The sequence below is a fragment of the Indicator indicator genome, chromosome Z (genome assembly GCF_027791375.1).
Source record: "Indicator indicator isolate 239-I01 chromosome Z, UM_Iind_1.1, whole genome shotgun sequence".
NCBI classification, from domain to species: Eukaryota; Metazoa; Chordata; class Aves; order Piciformes; family Indicatoridae; genus Indicator; species Indicator indicator.
In genome coordinates, this window is record NC_072053.1 from 22,131,099 (window position 1) to 22,155,690 (window position 24,592).

Genomic DNA, 24,592 nt, shown 5'->3' on the forward strand with positions numbered 1-24,592 from the left:
ACTGTTTTTGAGATGATTTACCTTCACACACAGAGAGAAATTTAGAAGTCATCTTCTGGCATGCTTCTGATTCACAGTATTTCCAGACAAATCTTCTGTCTTGCCCAGTTTCCCATAGGTGGGAAGAAAGTTAATTTGGCCACTCTACTTCTTTCTTTGTTGCTTTTTAGCTAACATTTACCATGCTTATGAATAATTGCTATAATATTTGGAAGCTGCAGAGGTCTGGATTTTAAGGTAAACAATACACAGTAAAAACTTCCCCCCAAAAGTCTATGTAGTACTTACTTCCAACTCCACTTTGACCACCAGACTGACTGGAAAGAGAAACGAGTAATTTTAGAGAAAAACAGTCATCCCTTCGAAAAAGAAAACACCACAATCACCTATCAGTTTTGTAGTTACTTATTCTAAGCCTTTTGTCTTTGGCACCTGTCTACATTGCCAAACGAGCACTACAAATTCTGCCTTGGAATCTCAGGCACATTCTTGTGTGTTGTATATGGACAACAACTAAATGTACCAGTTCTTTTTTTGATCTCAGCTTTCACCACACTCACACTAGTTTCTTAGAGTCAAATAGTAGTTGCGTTCCCAGTAATTCTAAAGAAAATGTGTTGTCTGATTCATAAGTGAACGGGTTTCAAGATGAGGAAGATTAATTTGTTGTAGAGTCAGGTAAACTGGAAAAAAAATACTTGTTTGTGAGTTTATTCTGTTGTTTTGTTTTGTTTCCCCTGCCCGCCTTACAAATCAGAAAAGAACGTTTTAAAATGGCTTTCACACAAGGTCATCAATACCATCTTCAGTTAATGTAAACAAAAATTACAATATTTTATAAGTAAAGGTGTGAGGCAAATTCTGTATAAGTCAATACAGATATTTCAAGCCAAAGAAGGTGCATATTTTCATAGAACACTGTAGTGGTTTTAAGCCCAGCAGCAGCTGAGCTTTGTGCAGCTGTTCACACAACTGCCCCAACGCCCACCTGCCTTCCCCCTGACCCCCAGGGAAAGAAACATTGGGAGCAAAATGCAAAATGCTGTGGGTGGGCTGAAGTAAGGGGAGTTTAATAGAAGGACACAAAGAATGAGCAACAGGAGTAACAACAACAGTAAAGTAATACATAAAAACAAGTCGTATAAAATGTGATGCCCTCTCTCGATGTCTGGAAACCAAAACTCCTGCCACACATGAAAACCACTGACACTTCACTCACCAGCAAGCCTGTTCCTACTCCACTCCCCAGCTCCTCCCACCTCCCACACTTATATATAGGGGCATGACCTTTATGCTATCAAATACCCCACTATCTGCTTCTGCTGGCTATCCTGTGTGGCCTCTCCCAACTGCTTGTGAAGAAAATTAAACCTATCCTAGCCAAACCTGGGACAAATAGTCCACATTGTTAGTAATTGTTAGCAATTTTCTATAAAGTGCAACTTTTCAAGGAATTGCAAATTTATGTCTATAACTATGATTTATTATATTTAGAACATATTCCATGTCAATACCTTAAAAGTAAAGTACAAATGACTTAGGATAATTCATGTTGTAAGGAATTTCATGAGGTCATGTAGTCAAACTACTGATAATGAGAGAATACTGTTTGGTCAGGAGGCTTTTTTTTTAGTATGGGATTCTTACAGTGTTTTCAACAACATTGTGATGTATATCAGACCTAACAACAATTTATGCTCCTGAACTGAAGAGAATGCTGTTAAATCACTAGGGAAGATAAAAATGTCAAAATACAGCTTAAAGGATTGGATAAATCAATTCATCCTTCCAAGTTCCTCACACTGTTATTTTAGTATGCAACAGTATTAGCATTCTTGCTTGCTTTTGAATTCAATACATTTTCCATGTTTGTGCATTGAGGTGGCTAATTGTAATGCTTGCTGTAGTGAAAAGGACTGGACAAAGATACCTCTGCAATGAAATCCCTCATGCTCAGGTCACCTAAAACACCTAGAACAACTAAAGCAACTCTTCTGGCTAGGTTATGATGGTATGATACCAATGTGCAGGAAGGAAAACTGATATTGAGCAACCTGGAAAAATAGCAGATGCAAAACTATATTGGTTGCTGAAAGAATGCCAGCCTGGAGACAGATCTTTCTAAATGCTGTTTCTGGAGCTTGTGGTGATGTTCCAGCAGCCAGCCAGCTGTGGTCTCTTCATTCCAGACAGGCCTCTAAGTTAAGGTACTGGGATACAGTAAAAGCAGGTGTAAAAACTGAGTGTTTCAAGATTGTTCTCCTACACATTGCAATCCCCTACATCCATTTGCAGATCGCTATCTGAATCCTGGGATACATGTTTCTGCATATCAGAATATACAGTGAAGAATGGGAGCCAGTTTGTTGCATCACATGACAGAGGCAGACCTTTGATTGTGGTGGTAACAGAGGTACCACCATCTTGTTGGATCATGTGATACTGTTGCCACAAGATCACGAGGATATTTCCCTGCCAGCAAGTTTGATATACAGATGGAGGTGGCGCTTCTCTAGCTGCAGATCTATTTAATATGACAAATATGGCACAATGAAGTAGAGAGTCTGCAATGTAGCACTGCATGTGAGACTGTGCTGTAGAGGTGAAGCTACAGATGAAATCAAGAAAGTATAACTCAAACCCATCTCACGGGGTTTTAGAAGCCTTATTTTCAGGACTAAATACATTAGCCACACTCTTTTCTGAAGACTTATCCTAGTCATGCTTCCAGAAGTCTGTCTCTTCAAAAGGAAAGAGGCAGTAAGACTCGGACTCACAGTAAGACTCCTGAGAGCAATGAGGGTAGTCAGGAGTTGCCTAGTGCAGTGAGTATTCCCATTGCTTTTAGGGTCTTTAATTCTTGCATGTTAGAAAAAGCAGCATGTGACTTCAAAATACAGTATAAGAAAAGACAGGGAGGGAAGAGCCTTGCACTTCCTGCAGGTGATTTGAAATCCTGCATGTTTTGCATTTTTGTTCTCCTCTGGACTGCAACACTGCAATAGTATGGATTGTGTGCTAGTATGAGTGCTTATGGGTGCTGGATTCCAGAATCCGTTCTCTGACTATTTCAGTTTGAATAACTCAGTTATAAGTTTCTAATATAAATGGCTGTTCTGTTGTGGCAAGAGTCTGCTTTGTTGTTGTAAAACTGGCCACAGAGATCAGCCTCTGAGATCAGCTTCTGGGGCTGAACTGCCACAGGGCAGTTTGGCAGAGTGGCAGAGATGGGCATATGGGGTCTTTTTTTAGTCTGAGGCTGGGTTACACAGAGCAGAGCAACACCCCTCACCAAGGTGGCCAATCTCACGAAAGAGGCAGCTGAGGTGTGGGCAGAGCTGCAGCCACAGCAGACTGTTCAAATGCCCCAGGATCCCTGTGCACCGAGCAAGGGCGAGGTAAGGGGTGTTGTGAATCATCTGGTCATACTGTGGCAGTTTGTGCAGCAGGCCACACAGGCAGGACCAGCTGTAGTTGCTACCCGAGTGAAAACTTGTGAAAAGAAATGTGGCAACCCAGACAGAGGGGTCCCCTGCAAACATGCATCTGTCCGGGTCACAGGCTGCAAGGAGTGCCAGAGCCTTGCTGCACTAGCAACAAGTAGCAGTTAGGAGAATTGCTGTGTCCATTGTGAGCAGAGCTGTGAAAGGAGGCTGAATGGTTGAGAAGTATCAGAGAGGCTGACCAGGAGACAAACTGGTGAAGCCAGGCTTTACCCTCCCTGAAACAGAAACATCCATCTGATAGTATTCAGGATCAGAGGGCCGCTGTATCCTGCCCCTGTCAGACCAGAAGCAGTATCCTGGATGAGGAGAATAAATGGAGGCTAGTTCACGGTCAAGGCAGTAGACAACCTCCTTCCTTGCCCATCTCACCCTGCCAGGTGCCACTGCAAAACAAGTATGAAGTTCTGGTTGGACAAGACCAGCCAAATGAAGACATGGATGATGGACAACATACCCCAGAGGTATGCCCACACTCAGAAAAGTCTACCATCCCTATCACATCATCATCCAAAAGAAAAAGAAGGGTTATAATCATAGGTGACTCCCTTCTGAGGGGAAAGGAGGATCCACTATGTTGGGCAGACCCTTGTTATAGGGAGGTATTCTGTATCCCTGGACTCTGCGTGAGGGACATCGCTAGGAAATTTCCTAGGCTGGTGCAGTCCTCATTAGTAATCTTTCACATAGGTGGAGAGGACTGTTAGCCCAAGAGCAATTAAAAGAGACTTTAGGGCCTTGGGACAAGTGATGAAAGATTCTGGGGCACAGGTCATCTTCTCTTCTGTTCTTCCAGTCATGGGCAGTGAAACTGGAGTAACCCAATTCATTAATAGATGGCTCCATGGCTGATGTCACCAGCACAAATTTAAGTTCTTCAACCATAGTATGGCCTACACAACACTGGGGTTGTTGACATCAAACAGGAGACACCTTTCTCAAAAGCGGAAGAGGCTCATCACTCAGGAGATTGCAGGGATGATTGTCAGAGCTTTGAAATAGGTGTGAAGGGGGAGGGGGATAATATCATTGGTCTTTTTATGTGACTCAGTGTGGGATGACACACCAAGGTTGGTGAGATGAGGGGCTAGTAAGGGCCTTCATCCCATTGCCCTGAAGCATGCTGGGGATACAGCAGCATGCCCTGAGTCTCATGGAGATGAGCCAGGGCCTCCTGAGGTAGTAGCAGCAAACAGGGAAACATTAGGGAAACACTTTAAGGGAATTAAGGGATGTTTCTTTTGAGAAGGGACATGGCTGACTGCCCTGCTGAAGTCCCTCTACAGGAATGCACGCAGCATGGGCAACAAACAGGAGGAGTTGGAAGCTACCTTGCTGCTGGAAGACTGCAATTACTGAAACTTAGTGGGACAAATCCTGTGACTGGAGTGTGGCTACAGATGGCTACAAGCTCTTCAGAAGGCACAGGAGGGGAAGGAAGGGGCAGAGGTGTTACCCTCTATGTTAAGAAATGGACAGAGTGTGAAGAAATGTCCCTAAAGACTAGCCAAGAGCAAGTCAAAAGCGTATGCGTAGGAATTAGAGATGAAGGCAACAAGGGGGAACCTTGTGGTCAGAGTCTACTACAGGCCCCAATTGAGAGGAGCCTATTGATGAAGCATTCCTACTCCAGCTACAGGAGGCATCATGCTCACAGGCTCCTGGAGTGCCTTGATGGTAACTTCTTGAGACAGAAACAGACACCCCTACCCAAGGGTATGCAATACTGGGTCTGTTGGTCACCAGTGCAGACAAGTTCATCAGTGACGTCAAGACTGAAGGCAGGCTGGGCTGCAGCAATCATGCACTGGTGGAATTCACAGTACAAAGAGACACTGTGGAAAAGGACTTGGGAGTTCTGGTAGATGAGAAGCTGCATATGAGCCAGCAGTGTGCATTTGCAGCCCAGAAGGCCAATTGCCTCCTGGGCTGCATAAAAAGAAGCATCAAGCTCTGGAGCCCTCATCACAGGAAAGAAATGGACTGATGGAGTGGGTCCAGAGGAGGGCCATGAAGATGATCAGGGGGTTGAACCACCTCCCCTATGAGGACAGGCTGAGGGAGCTGAGGTTGTACAGCCTAGAGAAGAGAAGGCTCCAGGGAGACTTAATAGTGGCCTCCTAGTACCTGAAGGGAGGAGAGTGAAGGCTGGAGAGGGCCTTTTTACAAAGGTCTGTAGTGGCAGGATGAATCACGGCATCACAGAATCACAGAATTAATCAAGTTGGAAAAGACCTGAGAGATCATCAAGTCTAACCTATCACCCAACACCACCTAATCAACTAAACCATGGCACTAAGTGCCTCATCCAGTCTTATTTTAAACACTGCCAGGGACGGTGACTCCACCACCTCCCTGGGCAGCCCATTCCAATGGCCAATCACTCTTTCTGTGAAGAATTTCTTCCTAACATCCAGCCCAAACCTCCCCTGGTGCAGCTTGAGACTGTGTTCTCTCGTTCTGTCACTGGTTGCCTGGGAGAAGAGACCAATCCCCACCTGGCTACAGCCTCCCTTCAGGTAGTTGTAGACAGCAATGAGGTCTCCCCTGAGCCTCCTCTTCTCCAGGCTAAACAACCCTGGCACAATGGTTTGAAATTAGAGAAGAGTAGATTTAGAAAGGATGTTAGGAACAAGGTTTTTAAAACTAGGGTAGTCCAACACTGGAACAGATTGCCCAGGGAGGTATTTGAGGCCCCATCCCTGGAGATATTCAAGGTCAGTCTTCACAAGGCTCTGAGTGACCTGATCTGGAGGATGTCCCTGCTCACTGTAGCAGGGTTTGACTAGATGACCTTCAGAGGTCCCTTCTAACCCAAACCATTCTATGATTCTATGATTCTTCTGTCTAGGCTGACTGGGGCGATTCATGGGTTCACTGTCATGTGTTCCTTATGCATACCTGCTAATGCTGTCGTGCTCTTCAACATCATTCTTTTCTTGGTCTACATCCAGATATTTCACAGCAGCACTAGTAGATAGTTGTTGCATTCTTTTTAAAGAATCATAATCAATCTCCACCAGGGCTGTTTTAATATAGCCATCTAAATGAACGAATCCATGTAATTAGGCAGAGATAGTTTTAAAGCTCATGGTAAAAGGATGAGTTTAATAGAAGATTCAGAATCAGTGGCTGAACTGTTTTGTATGATCCTTGAAAACTTTCAAAGAAATGCCTCATTCCAAGCAGCCTTAACTTGAGTTTCCATGTGTGTATGCAACTACAAATCTCAGATCTGTTTCAGATGTCTCCTAAAATCCTTCTCAGTTCATGTGAATTAACTTCACCTTTATTTGCTTCTGTTGTAAAGCAAAAGAATTTTCTATGCAGGCTCCAGAAATCAGAAGACAAGCTTCCTTTCTCAGCAAACCTTAGGACCACTGCCATCTTGTGGCATATTTTAAGACAGTCCCTGACATAAAGCTTCTGGTCATGAGGAGGGAGAGACATTTTCTTTTCATTGATTTTTCTTCAGGTTGGTAGACACACTGAAACTGCATTGCTATCCTCTTGTCTCTGGATCTTAGCTAAAAAGACCTGGTTATGTGCTTGGGTACAATGACTCAGGAGAAATTTCAGCGGAGCACAGATTGGGAACTGTGTCTCTGCTGAAGGGAATTTTATAGAGGTGTACTGCTTATGAAAATCCCTTTGATTCTGACAAAACCCAGGTGTGCTTCTCCTCAGATCCATAACATATTGAATATTTTGCCTTTTTTTTTTTTTTTAATGATCAGAACTGATTTTCCTCTGTTGTTTGGGCTTCCTTACAGAGCTTTACTGGGTTATGAACATTGAAACATGAAGCACTGGTGAAACAAATTGGGCTGTACTGTTGACATTTGTCACTGAGAAGCCTTGTACAGTTTAAAGTTTTGCTGAGGCAAGAATTGGTTTGTGCAAAGTACATTAATTAAAGATAAATCAATTAAATGACATCACATGTTCAAGAAAATACTCTTCTCTAACCCTCACCAAGATTTGTCTTTCTATGTTCAAAATGATCTCTGCAGAAGACTGTTTACAAAACAAAGCATCACAGAAAAGCTGATATTGGACCCTATCCCTTGTGATCATCTTGGCCAACCCCTTACCCAAGCAAGATCCACTGGAGCAGGTTGCCCAGGACCATGTCCTTCAGGTTTTGATGATCTCCATGGTTGGAGACTGCACCACATCTTTGGGCATCCTGTTCCTTTACTTGGTCATCCTTACAGGAAAAGTATTTATTGATGTACAGAAAAAAAAAATTTATATGTGCCTATTGCCTCTTGCACTGGCACTGGGCACCACTGGCAAGATCCTGGCTCCATTTTCTTTACATCTTTCCATCAGATATTTATGGAAAATTATAAAATCCCCTCTGAGCATTCCATTCAACAGATCCACTGATGTTATTTATACAATTTGAGCAACATCTTGGATTTCAGACAAAATCTTGCAATCAGTTAGAAAATTTCCATAGGAATAGAAAGAAAACAAATACTTAAAATAGGACATTTCATTATCTGCTTCTAATTTTAGGAACACCAGTGATATTTTTAATACAAAGAAATTACAAAAATGTGATCCTTGTTACTTGCATAGAGCCAAGTTCTGCTGATGTTTGAAGGCTGACATGGAATTGCCTCTTCTGAAGATCCCAGTGTATTGTTCCTAGCTTATTCTGTTGCCTGTAGCTGTTACATTATGTTGCACAATAACTTCCTACTATGAACTAAGCCTCCTATGCCAGCTAAGGACAGGAGAGTAACTTGTGGTAATTATTTACTCTGATGACCAATGATTCAGCCTTTGTAAGGCTACTCCTTTGTGTAATGCTTACATGTTTACTGTCATCTACTGAGACCATTCAGGAGCACAGTGAAAAAAAAAAAAAGAACTCACAACAACTTTTGGTCCTGCCAAGCCACTTTCCTTCTGGGTTGTCTGTAAGACGAATGATTTCAATCTGATCTCCCTGTTTGACAGTCAGCTCATTCTTCCCTCCCTTGTGGTCAACAGAAACCCATGCCTGATGAAGGGCTTGGATTGGTCCTTTTAACTCCAGAGAAGAAACAAATAAATCACAGATATGTAAAAACTGACTTATTTCCCAAATATTCTTAAAGAGGAGAAAATAACTGTAATGATGATTATTGATTATGTTGACAATTAAAATAGTCTAGGCAAATAAACCGTATGGCATCACTCCTGTCCTCAACTACCCAGTGTAAATAATAATCAAGAATGAAAAGAGAGGTCAACAGCATAGCATCAGAGCAGCTGAAGCAATGACTTGAACAATCATAGAAATACAAAGTCTAAAACCAACAGTCTAACCTACGGAGATCTTCACAGGTTCACAAAACAGAGATTTTAAATTCCAGCAGGAAGCTCCATGTAGTTCCAGGAGAACTACTCACATGAATAAATGGTCATTTACAGAAATACGTCTACCACGTAATGTTCTGTGTTTACAGTTCTACTCTATAAATGATTGTGCAAGTACTCACAAGAGATGGCTATGGGAATTCAGGATTCTCTTTGTGAAATCTTTATTATGTTATGAAGAAGCCACTTTGGATTTTAGTATTTGTGGCTTTAAGATACATGTGATTGTGCAGAGGCTTGTGGCTTTTGACAGTTATGGACTAGATCAGAAATACCAAACTGTGTAGATGGTGAAGAAATAAGAAAGAAAATATGCAGTAAAATATATTGCTTGCATTTAAGAATAGTAACATACTTCACTGGCCACCAGAGAGCATTTTGCAGCCTGGAAGCATTCAGTGCTCTTATGTCTAAACTTCACATGAGTGAGAAATACACTTGGGCCTGACAAATGCCAGCTAACCCACTATTATGAACTATTAATATTTTCCTTTAATATTTGCTCCTCAGCTAATGTCAGTCTCTCCACAGCAGACCAAGGCTGTGATGTAAGAGAATCACCATGGCTTTACTGTGCACAGAGTGTAATAGCCAACTAAAAAGAGCATAAAGCTGCCTGCTACATGCAATGACACTGAAAGAACGAGGCATTAATTAACAGAAAATGACTGGCTCATTTATATCTAGATATCTAGATATATAGATATATAGATATATAGATATATACACACAAAGTCAGAAAGAACTGCCTTATCATTTAGCCTATATACTTTGACAGTGACTGTAGGTTTCCTACACATATTCTATTCCTTTCCCCCCCATTTAGATTATAATTCCCTTTAGGCCCCTTTAAAGGGAGGCAAGGGCAATGCATTGAAATATAATGTTGAAATCTCTCAAGGGCTGGACTCCAGTGAAGCAAAAAAACACCATAGGCTCCCATTCTAATTTTTATGAAGGATTTTTGATGCTATTCTAATAATATAAATGCTTTTTAAACAGAAAAGTGAAAGGAAATGATTGTAAGTGGTTTTTATATTGAAAGAATGTGAGAAGAGAATTTACTGAAAACTATACAAGCACTGCAAAAAGGTCTTTGCCTGAAGTCAGGCATATACAAGACACAAAAGGATAGCTTAAACCTTTACTCAGAATTTATCCAGGTGCTTGAACTGCCTACAAGAAATAGTTTTGAAGCCAGTTGAAGAGTGTATTTTGAACCTGACAATGCTAAGTAATGATTCTTACAGGTCTTTGGCCAGATTACAAAACAAAAAGCTTACATTGAACTTCTTCCTTATTTCCTGCTCTTTCTTTTCTTTTTCCTTTTGTTGTTTCTTCTCTTGGTCCATTCTTCGCTTTTGTTTCTCCTCTCTCTTTTTCACTTTTTCCCTTGGTGATCTGAAAGTGCATTGCCAGGTCTGAATGTAGCAGTGAAGCAAATCTCATCAGAGCTTACCTACCCAATGTTAATAAAGAACTACATGTGGAGGAAAAAGGCTTCTCCCAGTGAAATCAAAGATGCAGATTCTATACTCTATTATGGCTGCAACAGATAGAGTTAGCAACCCTAGCTCTTATATTACATATTTAATTTGTGGCTCTCCTCAACTGAACAGTATGCCAGAAAATGTTATCTGGAGGTAAGAGACTGACTTTACATGTGCGAGGCCAAACATCACAGCTAATGCAGCAAACAAGTTTGGAAACTGGTAGTAGTCTAAGTGTTATGGCACTGGCTGCAGCTGTTAAATATTTACCTAGCCATTGGTGGTTAATGCAGCCTGAAAGGAAGCCTGAGCTACCACTGGACTGTAGTTTTAAGCCTAATTGCAACCTATTCCTGCAGTCTATGCAGATGACAGTCAGTCTTCAACATTGCATCATAAAGAGATCTGGGCCCTGGGATGCAATTAAAACTATAACCAAAGCTCTGCCATTTGCTGCCAACAGTTTAGCTAGAAGAGCTATGCATTACAAACTCTGTGGAACAGATTGATTGAGGCTCCCTCTTCCTTCTTTTTGGGTACATTTGATAAGCTGATATGCTCAAATAATATTGGGGGAAAAAAGGCTGAAGATCATTTAGTCATTCTGCATCTGAAACAAAGTATTTTTATGTAGTAGCATTAGACTGTTACTTATTTTGAGGGAACTAGTACTTTTCTTTGGCTATCGTCATACAGCAAATCTCATAAATCTAGACATGAGCCGGGCAAGACTCTCCTTAAATGGCTAAATGGCAGAAGAATAAGCAGAGTTCTTATGTTGTCGCTGTAGCTGTGCTAGGGGACTCAGGCAATAAGAACTGTAAACCTAGTTTCTCACAGGAGTTCTAAGTACATTTATCTGGAAAGCAAGAAACACAATGTGCTGGAATGTGTCCAAAGAAGAGCTACAAGGATGATCAGAGGGCTGGAGCACCTCTTCTATGGATACAGACTGAAAGAGCTGGGGATATTCAGTTTGGAGAGGAGAAGGCTCCAAGGAGACTTTATTGTGGCCTTCCAATATCTGAAGGGGGCCTACAAGAAAGCTGGGGAGGGACTTTTTAGGATGTCAGGTAGTGATAGGACTAGGAGGAATGGAGCAAAATTGGAAGTGGGTAGATTCAGACTGGATATAAGGAAGAAGTTCTTCACCATGAGGCTAGTGAGACACTGGAAGAGGTTGCCCAGGGAGGTGGCAGAAGCCCCATCCCTGGAGATTTTTAAGGCAAGGCTGAATGTGGCTCTAAGCAACCTGCTCTAGTGTGAGGTGTCCCTGCCTATGGCAGGGGGGTTGGAACTAGATGATCTTTGAGGTCCCTTCCAACCCTGATAATTCTATGGTTCTATAGCTACAATAAAAAGGATGATAGCCTAGGGACTGAGTTTACTTTTCTTTTTAGGTCGTAATTCCAAACAGTGATTCAGACATGTTGCTTAGATCAGAAATCAGGTTTCTGTTATCTCAATTGCAGTATTAAAGACGATATAGGTTACTACCTGATTGCACTGATGTCTTCATACATCTCCACATCACTTTCTTGGTTCTGTAGAAAAAAATCAGTTTTTAATGGCCTAGATACATTTTGAAAGACATGAAGAAACTGGACCAGGTATCTAAAAACATTTACAGCAAAATGTGAATACAAATTAATTTCATTTTCCTAAGCCAAGTTACCACATTAATCAAACCTGCTATTTACTTTTCCCCCAGAATTTGTTTTCACAATACCACAGTTACAAAGTCCTGAATTGTTATAGTCACAGTAACACACTTGATTAATCCAAAGTAGATGTTTTAATTGCAATTTTAATTCTGAAAAGTCTTCATCTGTATGGATCATTGCACTGCCATGCTGAAGGTTCCAGGGTTAATCTGGAATGCTAGGGATCTAAATGGGACTTAGAGACAGACTGTTTTAGTTACAACACAGCTGTGTATCTAAAGACATTGATATAAACCTGTGCTTAACTGAAACAAGTGCTTTATTACTAGAATAGAAAAAAACTCCTTTTTTCTGGAAAATTTCAGTGAAATGTCAGTTAAATAGAAGAGGTGAGCTTGTTTTTTTTTTAAATCAATTTTTGGTGTTCATCCATCTTGGATAGTTATTTCCAGTTTGCTCTGCTGACTTTGAGTTGTTTCTGTCCTTCACAATGAGTAAGTGCTTCTACAATTTACTGTCAATGTACTGTATTCATTCTGCAATTACTTTTCCAATGTGTTGAAGAGATTTTACTACATTTGTAAGCAAAGGAAAAAGCAGACTGCATTGATAAGAAAGGAGCTTCTGGAAAAAATGGAAAAGGAAATGTATGTGGAAAAAGCGATTGACCACTTGGAAGGAATATAGGAACACTGCCAGAGTTATGTAGTGATGCAAAGATGAAAGCACTCTTGGAATGAAATCTGGAAATCATAATATCCTGGGGTGCATTATAAAAAGTGTGGCCAGCAGGTTTAAGGAGGTTCCCCCCCGCCTCTACTTTGCCCTAGTGGGGCCACATCTGGAGTACTATGTCCAGTTCTGGCTCCCCAGTTCAGGAATAACAAGAATCTACTGGAGAGTCCAATGGAGGGCTACAAAGACACTGACGGAACTGGAGCATCTCTATTATGAGGAGAGGCTGAGACACCTGGGGCTGTTTAATCTGGAGAAGATATGACTGAGAGTGGATCTTATTAATGCTTAGCAATATCTAAAGGGCATGTGTCATGAGGATGGGACCAGACTCTTTTCAGTGGTACCCAGACAAGGGGCAAGAGAACACGGGAAGTTCTACTTAACATAAGGAAAATTGCTTTACTTTGAGGGTGACAGATCCCTGGAACAGGCTGCTCAGATAAGTCGTGTTGTTTTTGTCTCTAGAGACTTTCAAAACCCATCCAGACACAATCCTGTGCAATCTGCTCTGGGTGAACCTGCTTTAGGAGAGGAGTTGGACTACACGATCTCTAGAGGTCCCTTCCAACCCCTACCATTCTGGGATTATGGAAGATAACACTTACCCTCTCTGTATCTCCATGACCTATATGACAAAACAGAAAACAGAGTATTTTTTTTTTCTGTACAGAAACATTCTAGCATGAAATACTTACAAACTGCTAATAATATCAGTGATATTAACTGGAAATATGTGCAGGCTTCAGGTTTTTAATGAGAGTATGAATGCAACACCCAGAGTTTTTCCACATTACTGTACTACCCTGTAAATCAGAAGCATGTACAACCAGCATATTTCAGTATGCATTGTTAAAAGTAGAAAATTAATTTTAAAGTTTCTTTGGTGACATTGATGAACTTACCTATGCTATTTGTTCAAAATAAATAATAATTAAAGAGGTTACAAATCTAAACAGACCTCAGAGAACTTGCTTGCACTAGTCCAACAGCTGAATATGGAGGCCAAAGGCTCTTTTGCTAAGCCTCTACCTTGGGCTGCAGGAGAAAAATTCAGATTCAGCTACATAGTCCAGGTTGCTGTATGGCATGGATGGCTAGCACTCTATACAATGCATATTGTGCCTGGTACAGGTCAAGTCCTCCCAGGGAGAGATATGAAGACAGATTGAAATTCTTCCTGCCACAATCTGCTTCTCTAGCTGCTCCTGGTACAATACAGTGGCACACTGCCTCGTATTGAAGTCAGACCACAAAGTGACATTAAAAGCACAGTCAACAATTACTTTATTTAATCAAGTATAAAACAATGCTCGCTTCACTAGAGCACAAAATTTCAACTCAGAAAGAGCAGCTTTGATGTTGGTTCAGATCTGAAATTATGGTGATTTATGGTCCCAACATATTTCTAACCAAAAGAAGGGGAACAGAGGGGAGATATTTAAAGCTGTTACTGAGTCTGTCATATTAATCACAAAGCAGTTAGTGTTACAAGACAAACATCCTCACCCATAATACTGCAGAAGTAGTATAATAAGTTACACAAGTTACCATTGAATACAATGTGCTTTTGCTTATCGTTATAAATACAATATTCTTACTGTGTCTCATGGCTGCCATTGATTAAAATGTATGCATCTTACCCAGTGAAACAAATTCAACATCATCATAATTTTCTTGGTTGTCTGAAGTTCTGTAAATATGAAAAAGTGGACATGTGAAACCTATGAAGATAGTTTTATGATTGCATTTTCTGGTGGTCATCATTGTTCTGGTGGTTTTACCAGCTATTTCATACAATGGCTGTACAGTCTATGGAGTCCTATATGCTGCTTAAGTACCCACAAGAATTTCTATGTTGTTCCTGACTACGACTTGGTTTTCCACAGAAAATAAACCAAAGGTACTGAGATACTATGGACATGCATATAGTATGAAAAATATAATAGGTATATGGGATGATTAAACAAAAAGAATCTGTTGGAATTTTTAACCATCTTTCCACGTGTGTGCTTCTTACACAATGCACAAGCAGAAAACCAGACTTCTGCCCAATGTTAAATGTAACTCTAAGACTTGCTCATTCACTTAGGAGGCTTAAAGTCCAAGCAACAGGTGAGAAACAGTAGTGGAAGGTTAGGCCAGGTAAAGGGTCTCTGACAACAGAAAGCTAGGGCTGACAGTCACCATCTAAGAAGCATAGTTAAAGAAAGGATTTGAAAGTAAAATGTGAAGTATTAAAATCGGCTTGATGATGAAAGTCCCAAAACAGGATGAAAGAAACGGTGTCAGCACTGAGACACACATTTTCAGCAGAGGCTGGAGCCCAGAGAGCATGCAGGAATGGGACATCAGAAGGACAATGTAGAGGTAAATTTCTCAGATCCCTGCCACCGGATTGAGTGGTGATTGCAGCTCCTGAGGCTAGCCCAGCAGGGCTAGGCAGGCATTTCCCACATCCCTGAGCATAGGAGGAACAGCGCTGTATTGATACGACACCATGTGTAGTGAAATGCACTATGAGTGCTGACACACACCTCTCTAATGCCAAGAATATTTTCCCATTTGCTGCTCTTTGTGGTAGTTGCTGGCCAGAGAGCAGCCCTTTTTTCAGGTTCAGTTTTGACAGCTGACCAAACTGCTTTAACTCTTTGTCACTGGGAAATTCCTCTTTTGTGCTAATTCCAAACAAGCATGGGACATGGGAGGACAAGGAAAGTGGTGTGAGACCTCACTCCCCGAAAAACCTAGGACACCTAGAGCTTTAATCTGCTGCTGCATGAGCAAAGCAATAGACAGAAAAAGGATAAGAAAATAAAGAACCTGGGGGTTATGTTCACTTACATTGTTTCAGAGCTGGGCTTGATGTTTCTGAGAGGCAGGCTAGGAGCTTCTAGGGACGGCAGGGAGAGGTGAGAGGCTGAGGAAGCAGGTTGCAGCTCTCTAGCAGAGAGTGATGCAGGCATAGCTTGGGTGAGTGCTGCTGAGGAAAGTGATGTATTTTTCAAACCTTTAATTTTGTCACCTGAAAAAAAGTGGAACAAACTGAATGTATCAAGCAAGCAGCTGAGGAAGGAACCTCACTGTTTACATGAAGTATTAGGATAAAGTATCAGTACTGAACATACCATAGAGCAAATATGTAGTATTGAACCTGCTTTTTAGATACATTTGGTGTCTTACCTTACAAGATTAGAGAGGCTCTGCATAGAAGAATGTACTGTCTACAGAAGGCCTTAAAAAATATCTTTGCCAAGACACACACACACAAAAATCAGCTCACCGAGTATATAAGGTCTTGTGCATTAAAACTAAGTTATCGTTGACTTCTACAATTTGAAAAGACCATCTGCAGAGTTTCACATGATGCAGTGAAAGGGAAGGGATGAGAGATGAAAAGGTGTTTTGGCACTGATTACAAGGTGGGCAGGCCTCTGTATGGGTTCAAATATGTTTGTAACATAAGACGTAAAAAGGCAGAGGGTGATCCAGCTTCAGCTATTCGTAATTATCTCACACCTTGGCTGGACTGCAGAAGCAATGTACATCTGCTTTCAAAATTCCAGTTAACTCAGAACAGCTGTATTGCATCTTATCAGCTGTCTTGCAAATGCATTAGCCTGGGCTGCAGTCTTTATACAGTCTAGACTTAACAGAAAAGATTTAACTCTCAATTATGTTTTAGCTATCGGGCTGTGGCATCTAGGCCATCCACTGTGTCAGCCCAGAAATTTCTAGTCCAAGGTTGCATGCTAAAAGAAACTGGACCTGAACAACAATGCATACCTGTTTTGATTGGGATTAAATTAATGAGGCGGGAATTATAAAAATATAGTTATCTTCATTTTTCCCCAAAAACCCACCCCAAAATTATGTGAAAAACTGATTAAACTTATCTACCGGATCTATTCGGTCACAAATTCTACCAGGATGCTTATGGGCATCTTTAGTACAATTTAGAGAATTCAGAAAATGGAAAAGGCTAAGCCACAAAATAGCTTCACCCCACTTATAAAACCAGAGGCAAGCCAGGACCCTAGGGAAAGCTGAGAATGTCACTTTTACTCATGAGGACAGAGCAGGAATTTGGAGATGGTCCCTAGGTCTCTCTTTGGCAGCAGGCTCCAGAACTGCAGGTTTTGTAATCCGATCTTTGGATAATGTGATACAAACCCAAAGGAAAAGGGACCAGCCAATACCACATTACCTTCCATTCTAGGTTTGTTCTGATTGATTTATTCAGTTTTTATAAAAAGGGACTTTAGGATTTTTCAGGCAGTTACACATGTTGAACTTCTTGTCTACCAGCACCCCCAAGTCCCTCTCCTCAGGGCTGCTCTCCAGCCAGTCACTGCCCAGCCTGGATTTGTGCTTGGGATTGCCTTGACCCAGATGCAGGACCCTGCACTTGGTCTTGTTGAACATCATGAGGTTGGCTTGTGCCCACCTCTCCAGCCTGTCAAGGTGCCTCTGGATGCCATCCCTTCCCTCCAGCATGTCTGCTGCACCACACAGCTTGGTGTCATCAGCAAACTTGCTGAGGGTGCGCTCAGTGCCACTGTCCATGTCACCAACAAAGATGCTGAACAAGACTGGTGCCAGCACTGATCCCTGAGGGACTCCACTTGTCACTGGCCTCCACTGGGATATGGACCCATTGACAGCCACTCTTTGGGTGCAGCCATCAAACCAGTTCTTTCTCCACTGAATGGTCCATCTATCAAACCCAGACTGCATCAACTTGGAGACCAGAATGTGGTGTGGGACAGTGTCAAAGGCTTTGCTCAGGTCCAGTTGCTCAGCCTTCATCTATTAATGTTGTGACCTTGTCATAGAAGGCCACCAGGTTTGTCAGGCAGGATTTGCCCTTGGTGAACCCATGCTGATTGTACCAAATCACCTCTTCATTATTCTTCTGTCTCGTCAGTGCCTCCAGGAGGATCTGCTCCATGATCTTACTGGGCACAGAGGTGAGACTGACTGGTCTATAGCTCCCTGGGTCATCCTTCTTTCCCTTTTTGAAAATGGGAGTTATGTTTCCCCTTTTCCAGTCAGTGGGGACCTCCCCTGACTGCCATGACTTTTGGAATATAATAGAGAGTGGTTTAGCAACCTCATCCACCAGTTCCCTCAGCACCTGTGGGTGTATCTCATCAGGTCCCATGGACTTGAACACTTTCAGGTTCCTCAGATGATCACAAATCTGATCTTCACTCACAATGGGCAGTTCCTTCTTCCAGTCCTTGCCATTATCTCCTGTGATCCTGGGGGTGTGGCTGGAGCCCTTGCCAGTGAAGACTGAGGTAAAGAAGTCATTGAGAACCTCAGCCTTCTCCATGTCACTTGTCACCAGCTCCCCTGTTTCCTTTCTGAGGGGATCCACACCTTTCCTAGCCTTCTTTTTACCATTAATATACCTATAGAAATTTTTACTGCTCCCCTTGATCTCCCTGGCTAGATTTAATTCTAACTGAGCTTTATCTTTCCTAACCAGGTCTCTTGCTGCTTGGGCAGCTTCCTTAATTGTCCCCCATTCTAGCTGTCCTTTCTTCCACTTCTTATAGAGTTTCTTTTTGTGTGACAGTGTGTCCAGGAGCTCCTTGTTCATCCAGGCAGGCCTCCTAGCATTCTTTCCTGCTTTCTGCTTTGTGGGTATACTTTGCTCCTGGACCTGGAGAAGGTGATCTTTGAACACTGACCAGCTGTCCTGTGTCCTCCTCTTCCCTCTAGGGCTTTGTCCCATGATACCTTGGCCAGCAGAGCCCTGAAGCAATCGAAGTCTGCATGCCTAAAGTCCAGGGTTGTAAGCTTGGGATATGTCCTCCTGGTTGCCCTGAGGGTCTTAAATTCTATTGCTTCATGGTCACTGCAGCTAGGGTTATCCCTGAGCCTCACATTGGTCATCAGCCCTTCCCTATTGGTGAGAACAAGGTCCAGCACAGCACCTTTTCTCATTGGTTCCTATACCATTTGGAGGAGGAAGTTGTCATCTATGCATTCCAGGAACATCTTGGAATGCTGGTACCTAGCTGTGTTGTCCCTCCAGCAGATGTCAGGGTGGTTGAAATCCCCTATGAGGATCAGGGCTTGTGCACATGAAGCCACTTCTGTTTGCCTGTGGAGGGCCTCATCTGCTCGGTTCTGCTGGTCAGGTGGCCTGTAGCAGACCCCTACAGTAACATCACCTTCCCCTGTCTTCCCTTTAATCTTCACACATATGCTCTCAACCAGCTCACCATCCTTCCCCAAATGGAACTCCACTGATTCCAGCTGCTCACTGATACAGAGAGCAACACCTTCCCCCTCCTACCCTGCCTGTCCTTCCTAAAGAGCTTGTACCCATCTATCCCTGCATTCCAGTCATGGGAATCATCCCACCAAGTTTCAGGAGTAGCCACGATGTCATGGCATTCCAGCAGCACAGTGGCCTTTAATTCATCCTCTCTATTGCCCAAGCAATTTGCCTACAGGCACTTCAGCTGGGCTGGCTGTGTCACCCTCTTAGGTGAATCCCCCTTGATTCCCTTGGGGTGTCCCAGTGCTGCATCCTTGGCTTGCCTCAGGGCAACAAGTTGAGAGCCCTTGCTAGCACTCCATCCCTCTGCCTCTGGTGAGCTGCCCCAATGTTTGTCACAGGCAAGCATGAGAAACATCTGCAGCAGCTGATCATCCACTTCCTACTTTATTCATGATCTGCAGAGAGCTTTTTTGTTTTGCTCCACTTCCCTAACCTGCATGTTTATTTAGATGCAGGCTACTGTTTCAAGTTTCAGAATTGTTTCTTTGTAGTGGTCAAAGTAAGCAGGTAAACATAAGAGAATCACAGAATCAACCAGGTTGGAAAAGACCTCAGAGATCAAGTCCAACCTATCATCCTAACATTAATGAAGCTCAGTGCTTTTGAACAGTGATTGCTGTTAGACAGCAGACACACAAAGATTACTGGAGGCACTGCTCACACCTTTAAAACAAAGACCACAGAATTATTATTAATTTTTAAATTACTTTGATTATTACAAACTTTTCTTCCTTGTGTTTTCTTTTATTCTCCTTATCTGTCCTGTTACTACTTACAGTTACAATTAGTTGCACAGTAGATTTTTCGTAATATATATTAACTTAGAGAATTGGAAACTTTCAGCCAGTTTGTATCATTCTGATCGAGCTCTAAGATAAAATTATCAATGTAATTTGTATTCATATTATTTTGGGAGATATAGACAAGTTTCACAATAACTGCATCTTAGGTATAACAGAGCTACTGTGAACTGTGACACACCTAATGCAAGCAAATGATAAAGGTTCATCAAAAATATTTCTTTATGTTAATCAAAATAATGTAGGAAATAAAAATATGTCAAAAACTAAAAAAAAGGAAACATTTCCTCCCTCTTCTCTTTTGTTGTTGGCACTCCTTCAGAAAGACTCCTTTCATGTATGTGCTGTAATCCTAAAGACATTCTTTTAAATCCATTGAGCGCTGACACTGCTGAAGAGTGGACAATGGTTTCTAATACATAGGAAGAGGGAAGGAGAAAGAGGAATGTCCTTAGAAGAAGGGTGAAGATCTTTTACATTTGTTTCCACTAAAACCACTATAGACATACCTGTCCATATTTTGTAGTTGCTTTCAAGCAGATCCCACGAAACTAAGTTCTTGACAAATATGTGTGATCATAATTTCAATTTTTAGGAAAATATATGAGGGATCAATAATAACAGACTTCAATATGACAAAAGCTAGTAAAAGACTGAGTAAAAAGCCTTGAAGGTCTTCAAAGTCCCACAAATAGTCTCACTTTAACACATTTTTGCTGTTGTTCAAAATTCAGCATTTTAGCTATGTATATCAAAGTTCTGGCATTATGTTGCACATTATTATCGTATTGTTCTGAAATTACAATCTTGACCCTTCTTCAACCTGTATAGGGTTTTATAGTGTGCTATAGTTCACCAGTGCAAACTGAGGTATCATATCCTTACATACAGCTACCCCCATTCCACCCTGAACCTGTTATCATCATCTTTCAGTATCCTCTGTTTTAGAAACAGGTTATTTGGCTTTAGTTACAATCCATTTTATCCCCTTACACCTTAATACTGAGCTGTTGCACAATGTTATCCAATCTAGCACTGAGGAAAAAATAAGAAAATCTACATTGACCTCTGAAGTCTAGATTTTGCAGTAAACAGCTGTGACATCCTGTGATAAAAAGAAATATCCTGTTCTTCATAACTTTGAAGGCTGCTGTTTCATCTTGCCATAAACTAAGAGCAACAACTGACTAGTTCTAAGGGGCTTTACAAAGATAGTTAAGACATCTACTGTCACTGGGAGTGGTGCTTGACTGTTAACTGCTTTACTCACTGAATGTTGTGGTAACTTTGGCAATGTACCCGCAATTTTAAATTTCTCCTTTCTCTTTAACAAATAGCTGTGTCACTGTGGGTACAAAATCTGCCATGGAATACAACCTCACAAGGACTGCAGAAACAACCATAAGCCAAAGTAGAAATGGTGAGAGTTTTCTTATATTTCTTATTTTCTCCTAGATTCAGCAGTTACTTTTTGCTTCTCCCAAAACAGTTCAAAACATTCTCCCTAGCTGCACCCCAGTGTGTCGGTGTGAGCTGAAATTCCCCCCCCACCGACAATAACCAGGCTAGCTCAGTCTGGAAGCAAATGAAGGCTGTATTTACAAGCAGAGTCTAAAATCTACAATGAAATGCAATGAATATGTACAAATATACAAAATTCACAACATTCACAAATATATACAATCAACAGAAAAGCACAACCCATCTCCCTTTGCTTCCCCCCAAGGGGACCCTCCCAAAGGGGGCCTCCCTTTCCCAGGAGCTTCCCCCCCAGACCCCCCTGGACAGAGAAGCAGAGTTAGTTAAGCAGAAAGTTGTTAACTTAGCTGCCAAGGTCAGTGTGTGTTATCTTCAGCCAGAAGAGAAGAAGAAACAGCAGCCAGACAGCCCAGCAACTGCCCCCACTGCCGAACGCAGAATGTGCAGAGTGCCCACTTTGTTTTGGGTAATAGTTCTTAAACATTTCTATCTATCCAATGGAAGTGTTTAGAACAATCAGTATTTTGCGTTCTTACACCCAATAGTGACTTACTTATACTCTTTCACTTTCTCTGTTCTGAACTTTGCAAGGAAAAATTAAAAAGACAGTTTCAAACCATCACACCCAGTACTGATCATTCACAAGGTGCTCAGAGGTGTTTGGAGTGCTAGGGCCTCTGAACCTTCAAATGACTTTTTGTGGGTGCCCTTCTGTACATACACGATCACAGTGCGGTCAGCCCAGGTGCAGTTCTCTGAAAGCAATGCTATGATTGTGGCCTCATGGAAAGCTGTCAGCAAAATGATTTTACCTCTGTCCTTTTTTTCTAACAGAGCCCTGTTTGCACTTTGGGTGTTTATGATAAAAGAGTATCATTAGTATTATTTTCTGAATCTAGAAAACATATGCATCTCACTGATTCTGAGCTGGCGTAATCTTGATTTACTCTCAGGGCAAACTGCTATAATGGGATGTAGCACAGGAATTTACCAGACTGCCATGGATTCAGAGGACCAGACAGGAGTTTGTTAAAGCCTGCCTTCAGTGGAGAATACTAATGCATCAATAGTCAGAGTTTCCTCAGCAAGACATTTGTTATCTGCAGGACTTCTACAAAGAAAGGTTTTTCAGGATCAGGTGAAAACCTGTAATCCAAAGCAAGGCCAGCACCAAACCAGCACCTCTCAGTATGCACACAGGCATGGTATACACTTAATCTTTCTCCCACGTAAGACTAAGCTGCATCTGAGGAAAGCCCTTCAACCTCTAAAGGTTAAAGTTATTCCATGCCCAGTGAATATTTATGAAAAAACAGTAGAGCAGCTTTCATGGGAAAGGATATCAGCCAAACAAAAAAGAGGTGAACTGATATTCCTGAGAAAGCTGATTCATTTAAATTGGGCAACACAAGTTTTTCTGCAACCCAGGCATGTGCCCTGTTGCAGCTGTAACAGCTTTTATGGATGGAGCTTTTCTCTTCTCAAAGGACAACACAAAGCCTAACTTTTGCCCTAGCACAGATAAAAATCCCCAAAGGTTTCATCTCAGAAGGCTTTGTTGGACAGGAAAACCATTTCCATTTGCTCATTCTTCTTTTTTCAGCCCTTGAATCACAACAGCAAATTAAGCAACTATGCAAGCTGCTCTTCATCAGGACAAAGTAATAAGCAAGAAGAATTCATGCTGTGGGGGTGGCATCTTCCTGAAATGACTTTGATTCTTGATATGAGTTTAGAGAGTAAGAAAACAATTCAGTTTAAGTGCCTTTCTGAATCATGTAGGTTTTTTCATTCACATTTAATGTTCCAAGAAACTCAGCATCAACAAATAACTTTGTTGAGCTAAAAATGAGTTAGTTGAGGATTCACTCTGGCCACCAGAACTAATCTATGGAGAGTTCTGGCCACAAGGAAATGAGCTACATTAATTAAAGCCAAACAGGACATCAATGTCTACAGACCAGCCCTAGAGAGGAGGGATGAAGTTCAGGGCCTCTATGAAAAGCTTTGTATTGATGTGGTTTCTAAATCTTTCAGTCTTGCCCTGACCCAAAGACTGTTAATCAGAGAAGAGCATGTCTGACACTTCAGTTCTGCTTAGGTGAGTGCGTATTTTGCAGTATGTTTGGGGAATAGCCTGTGGCACCACATTAGATAGTTCCATCCTGAACTCATATTTTGAGTGTGCCTTATCCAGGCCAGTGGCTGCACTGGTGCTGGTTAGTGACAACTGGAGACTTGCTTTCCAGCAAAAGTTCTGGAATTATCATTGCAGCCTTATTTGCAGTATTGATTTTAAATGCATAGGATAAATACTTCTAACCTTCAATTTTAAAAAGAGGACGAGATAATATTTTGTGTCTATAACTGCACAGGAACCAGGAAAAAATAATTGAAGAAACAATCAACAAGCAAATAAAACCATTCCTCTACTAATTACTTGAAAATAAACTTAAAGAACCCCAGACAAACAACAACGAACAACCCAACAACTTGCAGTTGGGGTATTTCCAGCCTTTGTCAGGACTTCTCAAAACTCTAGCTAGCAAAGCTCTTATTTTGTTTAATCAAAACATTTGCTGGTGGTGTTTGCTGAAAACGCTGCCTTTCCATTTTGAGACTGTGCTGGGCACTCAAGCAAAGCCAGTCATGCTGAACAGTGCTTTATAGAGAAGGGGCAGCTGCTCAGACTGTTGTCTGACTGTTCATATTTCTATGAAAGTGATACATAAATTTGCACCTTTTAAGGATATGGTCTTGACCATGGATTTTTGAGAATATTTCCATAACTGTAGGGTAACACAGGAAAATCAGAATATAGCAGCTGGCAAGAAAGTACATTTTGTGTTACAAATATGCTCTTTATTTTTTAGCAGAATTAATAATAACAGGATATATAGTTGCACCCACCAAAGCTCAAGTCATACGGTATTCTAAGTATGGAAGGCACAAGGACAAATCCTGTATCGATTAAATTAAGTGAATGTACCTGAGGTACTGCACATGCCATCCCTGGAGGTGTTTAAAAGATTCCTAATTGTAATTGATGATTTTAAAGGTCTTTTCCAAACCCCAAATTTCTATGATTCTGTGATTCAGAGCATATGTTGTCAGCTACGTTTGGCATCTAACACTCTGAATCACACCATTGGACATCTCCCTTTCCCACTGAGTTCTCTGAATATTTAAGAGTCCTCAGTCTGATCTATTTAATCAAATCTAAGAGAGATGTGTAAGGCAAACTGGTGTA

General features: G+C 41.6%; 1 protein-coding gene across 1 annotated transcript in view; it reads right to left on the minus strand.

Moving 5' to 3' along the window:
- Nucleotides 1-24,592, minus strand: part of FYB1 (FYN binding protein 1) — a 46,686-nt gene that overhangs the window by 16,570 nt on the left and 5,524 nt on the right. Inside the window, 8 exon segments of the mRNA XM_054397534.1 lie at nt 289-317; nt 6,405-6,546; nt 8,391-8,547; nt 10,160-10,277; nt 11,864-11,910; nt 13,374-13,393; nt 14,409-14,458; nt 15,610-15,790. Coding sequence (XP_054253509.1) covers nt 289-317; nt 6,405-6,546; nt 8,391-8,547; nt 10,160-10,277; nt 11,864-11,910; nt 13,374-13,393; nt 14,409-14,458; nt 15,610-15,790 — 744 coding nt within the window.